This window comes from Podarcis bocagei, assembly GCF_964188305.1.
Source record: "Podarcis bocagei genome assembly, chromosome: 1".
Lineage (NCBI taxonomy): Eukaryota > Metazoa > Chordata > Lepidosauria > Squamata > Lacertidae > Podarcis > Podarcis bocagei.
In genome coordinates, this window is record NC_138125.1 from 62,144,279 (window position 1) to 62,159,319 (window position 15,041).

Below are 15,041 nucleotides of genomic sequence, written 5' to 3' on the forward strand. Positions count from 1 at the left end.
AGAGTTGCACTCCCCTGAAGTGAGCAAGTTTAGGAAAGCCTATCCAGACATGTAGATGCTGAAGTGTTTTAATCTATTTTATGGTTGGTTTAAATTATATTTAAATGGTTTTTCTTATAATTTAAATAGTTGTTGTAAACCACTTAGAGATTGTGCTACAATAAAGTGGTCTATAAATTTTGTTAAATAAAATCTTCTGGAGATAACTTTTAGTTCTTAAGTTTTGAATGCCATGTCTTCTGTTGTTACAGGGATTGCAGAGAATAGTTTGGACTGCCTGGTGTTTGAGTCCCTGATCCCCAAGCCTATTCTGCAGCGCTATGTGTCACTCCTGATGGAGCACAGGAGAATCATCTTATCTGGCCCAAGCGGCACAGGAAAGACCTACCTAGCCAATCGTCTGTCAGAGTACATGGTCCTTAGAGAGGGCAGGGAGCTGGCTGATGGTGCTATTGCAACATTTAATGTGGATCACAAGTCCAGTAAGGTGAGTATTCATATAATTGACTCCCCCCCCCCCAAGTTTACTATTTACAAATCAAAATAATTTGTTCCTGAGCAGCTGATTGGTGCAATAAAGGCTCTGATGCATTTGCCTGCCTTGCAGGCATGCAGGTGACACTATTCTTGTAGGGTGAGCTGATGTTTCTTCTAGGTGGGATCTGAAGGACTGTAATCTTAGGAGACACCCGTGAACTCCCCAGCATGAAATCAACCAGTCAGTCATTTTGTTTGTATGCTGCCTTTCCAACTTTAAGACCATGTTCAAGGCGGTTTACAACGTATAAAAAGTTACATAACTACAAACATAACAAATGGAGCCAGATTTCCACCTAAATCACAAGATCTGAAATAAAGATACAAAAAAATAACAGCAGCAACAACCACACCCCAACAAAAAGCCCTCAACAATACCTCAGCCTAAGATTCTGTTCAGCAGCCTTAGCTTTTGTAGCTGGAATCAGTCAGGGCCCTGCCCTCCCAGGCCATGTGGAAAAAGGCCTGCAAGAGGACCACTTTTTCTGTCTAGTGAAGAATAGTATTCAGTTACTAATTAATGTCCTCCTAGGAGTCCTCCATTTTGTAATTCTGAGCCTGTGTCCTGTGCAATGACATTCTTGGACCTGGTAGCTTTCTGTAGAAGGCTTTGTGCAGAAAACTAGTTGATACCTTGGTGACTTTACCTGGCCAAAGCTGGCAGCCCCAATTTTGTTACCCTCATCCTGTCATGTAATGCATGCTTTTCATGGTCCTGGCTTCACCCTGTCCCCAGACACCACCCCTCATTACATGATCACTTCAAGAGAGATCTGTTAATGTCTACAGAGGCAATCTCAATTCTTTAGGGGTATCAGGGGACATCTGTGAACTGCCCCAGAATGAAAGAGGACCACCTTTTCCTGTCTCGTGTGAAATAGCATTTAGTGGGATCATAGTCAGCTTTTCAATTAAGATTCTAAGCAAGATGTCAAATTTATCTGAGCTATTATACACTCTATTCAAAAGCTTATTTCTCTTGGGAGAATGTTGGCGCTGTGTAGTTTGCTATCACACCCTTAACAGAAGACTGTTCTACCACTGAATCCAGCCACTTTCATTTCTTTCAAGATCTTCAAAAGAAATGTCTGAAAGCCAATTTTCTCTTTTGCATCTGCATCACAGGAACTCCGCCAATACCTCTCCAACCTTGCCGACCAATGCAATAGTGAAAACAATGATGTGGAGATGCCTCTTGTGATCATCCTGGACAACTTGCACCATGTCAGCTCCCTGGGAGAGATCTTCAATGGGCTCTTGAACTGCAAGTACCACAAATGGTAACAGCATGTTCTGCCTCAAACTTTCATGAAAGGAAAGTGTGTTTGCTCCAGGAGCATTCCTTGAGACTTGACCTGGCTGGATCCAACTCATTAGTTGCTCGTGATACTATTGAAATCAAACGTGAAAAATTAGCCATGGCTTAGTTCCCATTGAAATCAGTGGGATTTAACTGAAGTGACCTTTTTTAGGGCGTAATGCAAACTCCCCAATACCACCAGTAGTGTGGCTTTGCAGAGCAGCAAGGCCACTGTCTCATCCTCAGCCCTATCAGTCATGGCAGCAGAAGGTGCAGGGTTCAGGATAATTCGAGGCCATGCTGTTTTCAATGACATTAAGATTTGCTTGGGATCCAGTGGTTCCTGCGCTTGCTCAGCCTCACCCTTGGAACACCCAGTTCTGAGGCTTTCTGGTGGTTCATGCCAGTGAAGACCCCAGTAATGGGGCTTCCTGACCACCGGCATGTTCAGCAGGAGCCTAGTTGAGCCAGGAAAGCTTGTGGAGAGACATCTCTGCCTAATCCAAACCACCACCCCAGCCTGGCATGGGGGCTGATTTTTTCTGCCCATCTTGGTCCAACCCAGAATAAATAAAATGTATAAGACCTGCAACCAAAGATTTAGTAGGCTGGTGGGTTAGTTGATATTAAAATGTGGAATTTATCCACCCTGTGCAGTATTCTCCCCCCACCCCCCATTATTCATTCACAGATTCTGTACCTTCTGTTTCTTAAGCAGATGAAATATTCTGAAATGTTCTGTAAAATCACAGATACTCTCAGCCAATACTGTGTGAGGGATGGAGAGGTCTGATCATTGTTGTTTAGGCTCAGATAGTTTTCCTTCACATGCCAGTGGTAGTAGCAAAAAAGTAGATAATGTGATTACTTAAAGATTTTCTTTTCTTTTTTTTACATACTGTGTTTTCTAGACGTTAATACTGACTGATCTGTTTCCCACAGCCCCTACATTATTGGAACTATGAACCAGGCAACTTCCTCTACACCAAACCTTCAGCTCCACCACAACTTCAGATGGGTGCTGTGTGCCAACCACACTGAGCCAGTCAAGGGCTTCCTTGGCCGTTTCTTGAGAAGAAAGCTCATTGAAACGGAGATTGGTGGCCGTATGAGAAATGCGGAACTAATTAAAATTATAGACTGGATTCCCAAAGTCTGGCAGCATCTCAACAAGTTCTTAGAGGCCCACAGCTCTTCAGATGTTACTATTGGTGAGAACTCAGAATTATCTGTTAGAGCTCTTGACGCATTTCTAAACACTTGGTCGAGAACATAGATTTCATCTCTACATAAGATAATAGTTTACTTTTTCCTTAGTGTCCTAATTACATTAAAAATGAGAGCTTTATGAAGCATGGAATCAGGTACATTACGCTTTTTGTTATAATGTGAACCCTATAAAAATAGGCTGTGCCCAACTATTGAGGGAGCTTGATTTTAAATGCCTGCTCACTAAAGATGCCATAGCAAATGTTCAACTTGTAGATAAATCCTAGTCTATTATTATGGGTTAACTGGCTCCTTTGTTGGTGCAGTGCTTTATCCTAAGTGTTTCTCCTCTCTTGTCATTTTTTGCTTGATGTTGTGGCTGTAATTAAATCCATATTCACCAAAGATGCTTGGCATATGTAACCTTCTCCTTTTTTCTCACAGGTCCAAGACTCTTTCTCTCCTGCCCTATAGATGTCGACGGTTCTAGGGTTTGGTTTACTGACCTGTGGAACTACTCTATTGTTCCCTATCTTCTTGAGGCTGTCAGAGAAGGGCTACAGGTAAGGAGCTTGCATATGAACTACACCTACTCAAAGAGTGTGGGCATGGGGGAATAGCAGATACAGCACAACCTAGGTCTTCACGTCTCATTTATTTGTTTTGTTTTACTCTGTTTATACCCCACCTTTCCTTCAAGGAGCTCAAGGTGGTGTAGATGGTTCTCTTCCTCCCTGTTTTATCCTCACAACAACCCTGGGAGGTAGCTTAGGCTGAGAGGCCATGACCGGCCCAAGATCTGCTCCCCCGCCCCCAGGTGTGTTTTATTTGCTCAGATTTGAACCCTGGTCTCCCAGGTACCAGCCCAACCCTCTAACCACTACACCACACTGTCTCTCCTTCAAGCCAGTCACAGACCTATGAGAGCATTAATGTTGGGCAAACTCACTCAGCAACAAGTCCCTGACAGGCATTGAAAAGAAGAGTATTTCCTTCCCCCACTTTTGACATTGTTTGGCTTTTGGAGTCACGAGTTAGGCAGACTTGCATTAATGCTTTCTTTAGCTTGGAAAGGAATTGCACCAATACCCAGTGGGTTAGACCTAGACTTGGTGGGAACACAACTCTGTTAATGGGACTCATCTACTGGAGGAAAGCGATTTTCACCAATTCCTCCTGCAGCCCTCTCTATGCTCTGTTGGGCGACACTCACAGTGTTGGAGCCTCCACTGGATCAGATTCTGCTAACTAAATTAGCTTTTCTTTTCATGCAAGCACATGTCTGGAGCTATCTCACTCCATTTGTTACTATCTTTTTAACAACACAGTATTCTTTGCATTGGAGTAAGATGTGGGGAAAGGACACTTCTCTCCGTAATTCAGGTAGTTTTGTTTGTCTTATCATTCAGAAGAACAAAGCAAAAGCAATGTAATTAAACTAGTTGTAACATTTTTGTAGAGGTTTTTTTTTAAAAAAAGAAATATATATTAAATTCCTTTATGGTGCTTTAGGAGTCATTAAAGTGATTTAGGAGTCTTTTAGGACTGATTGAACTGATAGTGCTTAGTATCTTATTACAAGTTCTAATTGTTCAGCAGTTTCAATCAGCTCAGACAACACTGCTATTGTTATCTCAGCCAGCATATCTGTGAAACAGACATGATAACTGCTGGTGACTCTGCATCTTAATCTATTTTGTGTTTCATGTTCCCATCCTCAACAAGTCAGTAACCATCTCAGTCTTGTAAGAAAGGACACCATTTGCTGCTGATTGTTTCCCATAGGAATGTATGGGGATTCCTGTGGTTTTTCAGTGTCATAACTTGCTGGATGCACGGTGATCTGAAAGCATATTTCAGACACTTAAATGGCCTTGAATAAAGAAGAAGAAAAGGGGAAATAGTGTGATAAGTTTATAACCTTAACTTTAAGATTTAAGATATTATTCCACATTTTTGGGAAAGGAGACTTGAAAGTGGAACTGGAATTTTATAAGCATCCATTTGCCAGGTTGAATCTCTGTCTTTGGAGTAGATATCCTCTTCTCTCCTTGTTCCACCTGGTGTCCTGTGCTTCATGGTGGGTTCTTCTGACATACCATTTGTTTGGGTGAGAGTCCCTGATTTTGGATTACATGGCACCACCTAGCGGACAAATTTGCTCAGTAACCATTTGGCGTGCTCTCAGAGTAAAGCGTGAATTCTGTTAATTATTTAAACACACACCCTGCTTTCTGAGAAATCTCTACAAAGCATATTTCACTGTATATAGAATTGTTTTATTTCATACATACCGTAATGTTTGTAGAACAATTCTGGATAGAGGAAGAATATACTTTGTAGCAACACCATGCTATATAGGTTCCTAAATGTTGTCAAATCAGATATGTCCTACAGAAGCTTCAAACTGTCAGAATCCAAAGGTAGCGAAATACGTAGACAGAGATTCCGTCTACCTCAAGTGTATGGTTCAGTATTTCCCCCTCTTGTGTTTCTAAATGCCTTGGGCAAGAGAATGTTCACCATAATATATATATATATATATATATATAGAGAGAGAGAGAGAGAGAGAGAGAGAGAGAGAGAGAGAGAGAGAGAGAGACTGTAATGGCCAAATGAATAAATGTACCACCCGATTTTTGTTTTAACTAATTGACTGGTTCGAAGGAAGACTGTTGAGAGCTCTCCAGTATTTTATTTTAAAACTTAAGTTAAAATTTAACACTTAGGTTATGAAAGAGATGAATAGGAATAGGACTTTTTTTTTGTCATGTAACCCACTGCAGTCATGGGTTGCTCTTGAAATCTTTATGCCTGGAACGCTAATGACATTCTGATGTTCTCATAATGTATCTTTGCTCCCCGTGGGGTGGGTCTGCTTAATGTTCCACCATGTAAGCTGTCAGAACAGAGAAGCATAGCAAGTGAAAAACAATCCCCAAAAGGGCAGCCACCTTAAACTGTATTACAAGCATGAAAACATGAGCATTCATTTTCCTCTAGAAACCACTTTCTGTAACTTCAGCTTTCATCTTGCTCAAATGGTTTTGGCTGGCCCAAGACGCTTCATGTAAATACATTCACAAAAAGCCATGGCTCCACAGAGCAGGGTTTGTGGTGTCTTTTTGCAAGCTACAGTCAAATCAAACCGCCTCTTCAAAGTGGCGAGGGCATGCGTGTTTGAAGTCAAAGACTAAAATGTGTGGAATCACCTGTTCCTTGGAAGCTTTTTGGCACCAAAGCTGGGGAAGCTTGCCAAACACTGAACTGTAGTTCTTTGATGACTTTGAAGCCAAACATTCAAGCAAACAGTTTGGCAAGGGCACTTCTGAAGCTTTAAACACATTTGGTCTAAAAGGACAGGAGATCAGAGAAGCTTCATACCTCTTATGTTGTTTACAAATTCTCAGAGGAGACGGTTGTCTATCCCTGAGTGCTTCCAGACAACCTGTTTATTGAGCATTCATCTTGATTTGTTTGCAGGGAGACTATTTAAAGACCATTCATTATGAATTGAGGGGTTGTGGGGGGGAGGCGCTGATGACATTATGTGAAACCAAATGTTATCCCGCACTTCCATGTGCATTCTTCTTTTTCTTGACTCGTTGCACATGCCCCATTAGTCCTTACTTTCAATTCACATGTACTAAGAGTTCATCCTAGGTACCTAGAAATCTAGATGCTCGGACACCTCCAAATGCTTGGGAATCACCATTCCACATCAGTTGCAATGAACAGGCAACCCAGGAACAGTTAGAGCTTGGTGCTTAAAGGAGGAAGCACACAGAGCTCTGGCTGTTCTTGGCCCAGACATTTTTTACACAATGGGAGATTCCTCTTGTGAAATGTCATGACAAACCAAGAGGCTATACCTTAAAGGCCTATATATCCCCACCGCACTCACCATCCTCCACCCCTCCGCCTCTTTTCTTTCCAACTTTATACTGCATGCAGCACTAATTCCTCGCAACAAAGAAAACTGATCTGTAGAAATCACAACTTAAAAATGAGACAATGCACATATTTTTGAAAACTAGGAAATCTTTAATAGAAATTTGTTTTTGTTTTTTTTTAAAGGACCTGTATATTGAAAAAAAATTATATTTTAATGAGGGACCATGTCTTGTTCTTGCTTGCAGTTGTATGGAAGAAGAGCACCATGGGAAGACCCTGCCAAATGGGTAATGGACACTTACCCGTGGGCAGCCACCCCACAACACCACGAATGGCCTCCTTTGCTGCAACTGCGGCCAGAAGATGTTGGATTTGATGGGTACTCCATGCCTCGGGAAGGTTCAACCAGCAAGCAAGTTCCACCTAGTGATGCCGAAGGAGATCCTCTGGTGAGATTTCTCAGCTAGTCAGCAGCACAAATTTTATTGTGTTGAATGTTGTATTATTTGAAAGCATTGAGACTTGGTCCAGGAAGGCACAGGTGGTCTGTATAATGTACACACAGATGACTCCAGTCTAGCACCATGTGTGGTTTGTGGCTCATCCTAGAAGTTTAGAATTGTGTTGCAGATGTGATGGTGTCTACTTGGCTTGCAATGTCTGTGTGATTGCTTTGTGTATGCTGTCCTGACCGTAAACATGTTCTTTGAGAAGCATCTCTTAAGTTTTGGAGGGAGTAAAACAGTGATTACAAACCAGCTTGGAAACTTCTCTCAAGGCCATGCCGTCTGCAAATTCTTTCACTGAGCACACTATGGGAATGGTGCCCTTTTCATGTTACAACAGCACCACAGAAGCTGCTTTTTCCATGGATTCATCAGATGGCACTGTTATGTGAGTGGTCTTGCCCATTACAAACAAATGGGCAGGACCAATCACGTGGGACCCAAAATCTCTTATACTCTCAACTGGCTGCAAAAAAACACCACTTCAGCATCAATGACATTACATGTGACTTGCAAAAGGGACTTAGATGAGGGGTGGGGAATCTAATCCCCTGAGACTGCATGCATCCCTAACTTGATGCAAGTCTGAGGAGCCAAGAGAGAGGAGATGGGCGGGGGCAGGGGGACGGACCCAGGAGAACATAAAAATAAACAAAGTGATGGAAGGAGGGTGTTTGCAAGCAGTCAGTTCACACTTCCAGCAAGAGCAATCAAACCCTTCCCTGGCAGCCCACTGAGAAGGGAAAGGAAGGGGTGGACCCTTGACAAACACTGTTTTTCGCCCTGCCCAACATTGGCATGTGAGCCGCAACAGATCCAAGTGTTCCCTGACCCTGCATTGCATGATGTGATGGAGATGGGTAATTTATAACCTCCAGAGAAAGGTTGAAATGTTTGGCATGATCTGCTACTAGGACAGAAGGGTTTTTCTAGCTTGTCCAGCAAGCTAGTTCCACCCCGCCCAGCCTAACTCCAATTCTGTTTCCACCTCATAGCTACTGCCAGTAGTCCATAAACACCAAGGAGGAATTGGTTGCCGGGTCTACCCTGCTTGTATAGGTGCTGGACTTCTTGTGGCATTGAATGCTAATTGTGGGTCTTATGCAGCAAGCAGAGCAAGTGCTTAAACAGGCCAATAAATAAATGTGGAAATAGAGCCAACATTCAAGTAACACCGCTTGTCCTCTTGTGATATTTCCTCAGATGAACATGCTGATGAGATTGCAGGAGGCAGCTAACTATTCAAGCCCACAGAGTTACGACAGTGACTCCAACAGCAATAGCCATCACGACGACATCCTCGATTCATCTCTGGAATCAACATTATGATGTGACAATAGCAGAAGTGGGTTATTTCCCATGGTCCATCTCCTGCCTTGATTAGAAGACATAATCACCAAACCATGAAGATCACTGGTCTTTAGTCCAGCTGGACATCTCAGTATTAGAGCTGCAAGAACAATAGAGACACTATTCCGCCCCTTCTGTTTCTCCCCCAACCACCCCCTTTTCAGTCTCAAATATGGGTGCAGGCAACCCAGTTGATGTTTTTGAATTGTGTTTTTATTTTCCTTGATAATTAGAACTGCACTACTATGTTTTTGTTTTTTTCGACATTGCTGTGAGCTCACATGCCTAAGACACTGAATACATATTTTTTTTCCATACCAACAATTACATTAGTCATAGTAATTTGTGGTGGGCGTGGGGGAAGAAGGAACAAAAAATACTCACCTACAAAGCTATGAAGCAAAAGAGCTTTGTGCCATGTACTGTCCAGAAAGGGAGAAAAGGGAGTGGATCTTGCCTATGCTGCTTCTGACCAAACTCATTCAGTATTCGCTGAACTTAAACATCATCTTTCAGTCTAACCTCATCTACAGATAGTTCTGGTGCTATAAAATATTTGCTTGCCTTGATAATGTTCCACAAAAGGCAAAGAGCTGAGAAACAGGGAAAACACATACACACACAAACACAAACACACACACACACATAAACACACACACACACACACACACACACACACACACTTATGGGTGTTCTCTAGTTAGAGATCTGGCTTTTTATGTTTATGTATTTAGTTTTCTTTATATAGCTGCAGATGTGAGGCTTAATCCACCCCGAACACAGATGTTGCACATCATTTGCTACTTTTCAATGGAGCCATGAACCTTTGAGCCACAGCAGCATGTTGTGGACTACGACCATTTTGGCCAGGATTCAAAGTAATGCGTAAGAAAACAAACATACCCACAACCTGTGTTTTACTTCCACTTTTTGCTTCAGCAGTTGTCACCACTGAAAAGGCAAGTGGCTTTTAAAACTAGATTGCAGCTTGTCTCTTCAGGAATAGGATCTGCATCAGGGAAGACTGGAAGCAAAACTCCAGTGTGGATTTCATCACCCATGGATGCACATCTGTTCTTTGCATAGCTGCCCATACCTGAAGGGTGAAAACACCCTTAATGAACACTTCCGGTTTTAGTTACACTGTTACTTAACACAAACATTTACCAAAAGTTTTGAGGCAGCAATTGTTTAGCCTTCACGCTGCCCAAGTACAGTTTTTTAACACTTCATCCTCATGCCTCAAAATAAACTATTTTTGAAACGCCCTCATTTTCAAAAGCCACTTGTCATGAGGAATGAGAATCCACTGTTTTTCAGTACAAAAACTCTAAAGCCTATTTGGACTCCTGGAACTTTTAAAATCATTTTTATTAAGCCAGGTCTTGCGTAAAGGAGAACTGTGTCTTTAAATATTTTGTTTGTTTCTTTGAAGGGTCATGTTTTTGAACCTATCTGGTTCTCAGATTCTCCTTTTCCTCCTTGGCCAAACGCACAAAGTAAAGATTCGTGTTTTTTGAATTGTTTTTTTTTTTTTAATCTTGGTGCTTCTGCTGGGGAACAAGAACACCTCACAAAGAATTGCATTCTGGTTTGTGTTTTTCTGTTTGAAATATACAACAACTAGTCAGCTGTCTCAGGCTGTACCACAGCTAGAGCCACAGTCAAAACACACACACACACACACACACGCCTTTTCAGCTATCTTTGGGTGCTGATTTTTTTTAAAGTGATGCCTTACCTACTTTCTACTAATTGTGTTTGAATTCCATTAGTGCTGCATATGATGGGGGTTTTTTATTTAAACAAAACAGGGCTATAGGAGTCATCTCTTGGAGTACAATTATGTGAGTTGCTGTGAGTACTGTTTGTAATAAGATAATTGAGATTTCTTCTGTTGTTTTTTTAAAAAATGTGACAATAACTAAGAGAGTGAAAAAATAAGAGAGGGAGAGGGCTTTTCAGAATGTCCATATCAACTTACAGCTAACAGTTCATTGGACAGATGTTTATCTAATGGAGGCAAAAACAAATATTCTAGGATGCTGTGCAGCATCATTGCTAGAATCTTTTGTTTTGTTTTAGAACATGCAGGTTAGATGTTTGTCACCATTTTGAAAAGAAAGTGTTAAATCTTTGTAGGGTTAATATGATGCAACAGACACAAGAGCCCTCTTCAGACATTATAAATGTCAAAGCGTATAAGACAGTCTTCAGCAACCTGGTGCCTTCCAGAAGTTTTAGAGGGCACCAGGCTGGCAAAGGGCAACGTAAGAGCTCTTGCCCCACTTCCAACCTTGTTGTGTTGAGCAGCAAGGTGTATAGGGGGCTTGTAAATGGACACCCCTGGGCATATTTACAAGCCTCTCTGCAATCAGGAACCCCAGTTGTGCAGAGGTTTGTCAGCATGTTCAGGTGAGCAAACTTACAATCCCACTTCAATTCTTACCATTCAACACAGCAAAGTCGGGTGGAGGGGAGCAGGAACACTATACAGTGTTCCCTGCCTCCGAAACATCCAGAACCTGGTGGTGCAGCAATGAAACTGCTAGCAGATTTGCAAAGCTAAGCATGATCTGCTATGATTTCAAATTGAATGGGAGACCATGTGTTGAGATTCCTGCAATGAAGTGGGTCAGACTAGATGACATTCAGAGTCCCTTCCATCTCTACAATTCTATGTTTCTAATTATCACCTGTGATTCTAACTTTGTAATGCCTGAAGAGGACTATGGTTATGCTACCATGTCTCATGAAAGAGTAAGGGTTTTTTTATTATACCTCATAACTTTCTGCTTTTGGTGACGTGTGAATTTAATCTGTTGTGTTTTGGAGTTTTTTGTGAACTTGCTCCCATTATGTTTTTCTAGAACTAATGGCCTGTTGAACTGTTGAACCAGAATTGCTTGAGTGTTTCATCATAACAAGATAGAAGGAGGGTACTTAGCTAACCTTCTTAATTCTCACCTGGTTGCTGATAATGGGCCACAGTGATCCACAGCCCTAAGCAGATCCGTCTAACATGCTGGAGAAAGCTAGTTTTTTAGCTCCCTGCTTCTTAGAACCTCTTGTGGGACAGATTTGAAAGGTTCTCCCAGGTCAAAAGTTCCCTTCATATGGAAATCATCATCCTAGAAAATGATTCTTTCTTTGCCTTCTCCCTGAAGTGCTATCTTTACACTTGCAGGTTTTTTTAAAAAAAACAAACAAACCAAGAACCAGCATTAAAATAGGAGATCCATGTACATTTTGAATGGTATAGTCCCAGGAAATTTGTACTGCATGCCTTTTATAAATGTTTGAATAGATTCATCATACCCAACATTGAACACAGTCTGGACTTATTTCAGCATAGCACTTTCCTTCATAGGAATATGTGTTCTCCGTTGAAATAATTTTGAAGGAAAAAGAAGTTTAGAGGAAAACCACTTGCATTGGGAAAGACCCATCTGTGTCCCATTGGAGATTGGTTTCTACATTGCATGTTTTTAAGCAGTTTCTGTTTCGCACCCCATGGATGTTGTAGTTGGCGACCCATACGTCTGGAGTCTTGCAGAGTTCCTAAATTCATACCCTGACTTGCATGATTCAGTAGCAACCACACACCCTACCTGGAACCCAGAGCTTGCCTAGAAGGAGGTGCACGTCTTACGGGCAATATATTTTGTTGTATATGTGAGGCTTTCCCCCAAGTCTGGGATTTACAAACTAGGGGAAGATTCACCTAAGTTGCTGTGTACAATGAATGAGGTCTGCTCATGCAATGGGACCTTCCTCCCTCTGCATCCCATAAATCTGTTCTGGAGGGTTGAGGGAGACCATAGAACAGGTTTGGGGGGTACAGGGGAGAGAAGAAGAAAACTCATTGTGCAAGCAGACCTTGTTCCCTGCGTGTGTACCCCAGTTAGCACAGTGTTGGAAGTCCACCCCAAGTGATGATATAGTGCAGGTTGGAGTCAGGCATTGTACCTGTATGGCAAGATCTGCATGGAACTGTGTAGCATGAGTGATTCCCAGCTGCCATGTGTTTAGCATGCAACATTTTAAAGTCTTGCTGAAAGCATCATTGCCACATAGTTAATAGTGCCAAGAAAAGTATGCCCTAGAAGGGTTCCCATCATCTCCTGCCTTTTCTCTGCTAAAAACAGAGGGATCCTGTTTAAAGTAAACCAACCAATGAGGGGTTTTTTTCCCAGCCAGTGGGGACTTTTTTCCTAAGGGAACTGTGGAATCGGGTTCTTGATGTGTGTATGCATAGGCTCATAAGAAACATTCAAGGATTCTGCTCACCTTACCCAATATAGAAACTGGCCTGAGGAATAAATGTATTGTGTATAAATCTGGGTAAACAATGTTTATTACAGTTGTGCCCCAGTGGTTAAATTATACAATTTGATTCCCAACCACCACCACCACCCCTTGTATCTGTTTGGAATTGACATTTAAAGTTTGCTATTTGTCATTTCCAGTCAAGTTGCCTCCTCTGAAAAGTGGTTTCTGTGAAGGTACATTAACAACTTTACCCTGTTGCGTAAATCCAGAAACTTTCTTATAAAAGTGCCACAAATTTATCCTGATGCAGTGATTCCATGCATGTTTCTGCTGTCTGGTCCATTTCAAAGGAAAGAGCAACTCTTCATATGTAGAAAGCAAAAACCACGTATGGAGCTGATCTCTCCAGTGAAATGTGTGGAGAAATTTTATTTAGCTGAAGGCTTTGTTGTCCAGCCAGACTGAATTGGGAGCATTGAGATTTCACAAGCATCAAGACACACAAGAATTATTTACAGGAATGATGTGGCTGGGGAAAGCAGTATGTGGGATCTCGACTGACATCAGATATATAGCCTATTTGACTCCCTTTACAAAATCTCTTATGCTGGGTATTCAGGTTTTTCCCCTCTCCTGCATATCCTGTTGCCATGAACAGGAAATGAATTCTATCTTCTTATTACCATAGTTTGTGTCACTGAAAAATAATTTACATTGAGCAACTTCATCCTTTTGGATGATCAGACAACTTCAGTATCCTTTCTGAAACTTCGGGATTCGGGGTTACCTGTTGTGCACATTTCTTACCTAGCTCTTCTTTTCAACATCGATAACTAAAAATTCCTTCCCTTTTTAGAATGATGAAATAATTCATCTGAGTTGCTTCCAGTTTTGCCTTCCCTCAACCCACCCCACAAATTGGAATTACTTCTTGGTTTTTAGTGCAAGACTCTATGCAACAGTCGTGTTTTGTTATAAATTGGAAGCATGCAAAATATTTCTTTCCTTCATAACTGTCAAGAATTGTACAAGTCATATATTGGATTTCTTTTTTTTTTTTAGGGTGATGGTGCAGAAACAGGGAGGGGTTGGTTAGTTCCTCCTCCTTTTTGGTATATTTTGGAGAGACAAATAAACCCCTTACAATATTGCATTGGTGATGCTGACATTTTTGATATTCTGTGTCTTGAAACTTGTCTAAATATGACAATTCCCTTTTAAGGAAAAGGAGAGAACGAGGGGGGGGGGAAACACATGGAAAAGAATTGTGGAGATTAAATGGAAGGTTGCTGTTTTGATCTAGTTGTTTCCAGTGGAACCATTTATGAGAAAAGTTCTCTTTTAAGATGTACATTTTTTTTCATTGTAACATAGAACTGTAAATATTTGATTACAAGTGCTGCATTTTGATGAATTTTTTCTAGCCATTTTTAAAGAGAAAAACTAGGAATTGAGTATTTTGTGTACAGTATGATGTTTACCTCCGCCCTACCATCCCTATTTAATTTTCTGTTACCATTTAGGATTGGAATCTGCCGTTGGTCTGTTCTGGACCATGCCTCCCTCTGGCCTGCCCTTCTCACCCCTGTCCTGTGTCATGGAGAATAAAGCTAATGATTGTACCAGTCTTAAATTATTCATGATTCAATAAATTTGATGATTATTTATTCAGATTGGTTGGTCTTACTGCCGTTTTTACTGCTGTAAGGGTTGGAGCAAAATTCCCCATAGTTCATATGCCATATAAACTATAATAGCAGCAGTAGTTAGGTGATGTGCCGCATTCACCAGTCCAATTATCTGTGTGTTTTGGATTCAGATCCTTTCATCTTCTTTATTATTAAAGCCACGTTGCCATACTCCCAGCAACAACAATCTGCACATGCTGCCGAAGAGAATGTTCAAGGCTCATTTCAAGCCCACAGAACTTTAAGAACAGATACTTGATGAATCAGAGTGTTTTAACTGTGCAG

The 15,041-nt window shown here is 41.4% G+C and overlaps 1 protein-coding gene across 9 annotated transcripts in view; it reads left to right on the forward strand.

Annotated features, from left to right (window-relative positions):
* The window catches only part of NAV2 (neuron navigator 2), a 535,542-nt gene extending 520,801 nt beyond the window's left edge, over positions 1 to 14,741 (forward strand). For all 9 annotated transcript variants that reach the window (XM_081213978.1, XM_081213981.1, XM_081213973.1 and 6 more), the window contains 6 exons: positions 252 to 487; positions 1,663 to 1,817; positions 2,780 to 3,048; positions 3,491 to 3,609; positions 7,186 to 7,389; positions 8,650 to 14,741. In XM_081213978.1, the coding sequence (XP_081070104.1) occupies positions 252 to 487; positions 1,663 to 1,817; positions 2,780 to 3,048; positions 3,491 to 3,609; positions 7,186 to 7,389; positions 8,650 to 8,775 (1,109 nt within the window). In that variant the 3' untranslated portion in view covers positions 8,776 to 14,741. The remainder of the gene's footprint in view (positions 1 to 251; positions 488 to 1,662; positions 1,818 to 2,779; positions 3,049 to 3,490; positions 3,610 to 7,185; positions 7,390 to 8,649) is intronic.
* The last annotated feature ends 300 nt before the right edge of the window (positions 14,742 to 15,041 follow it).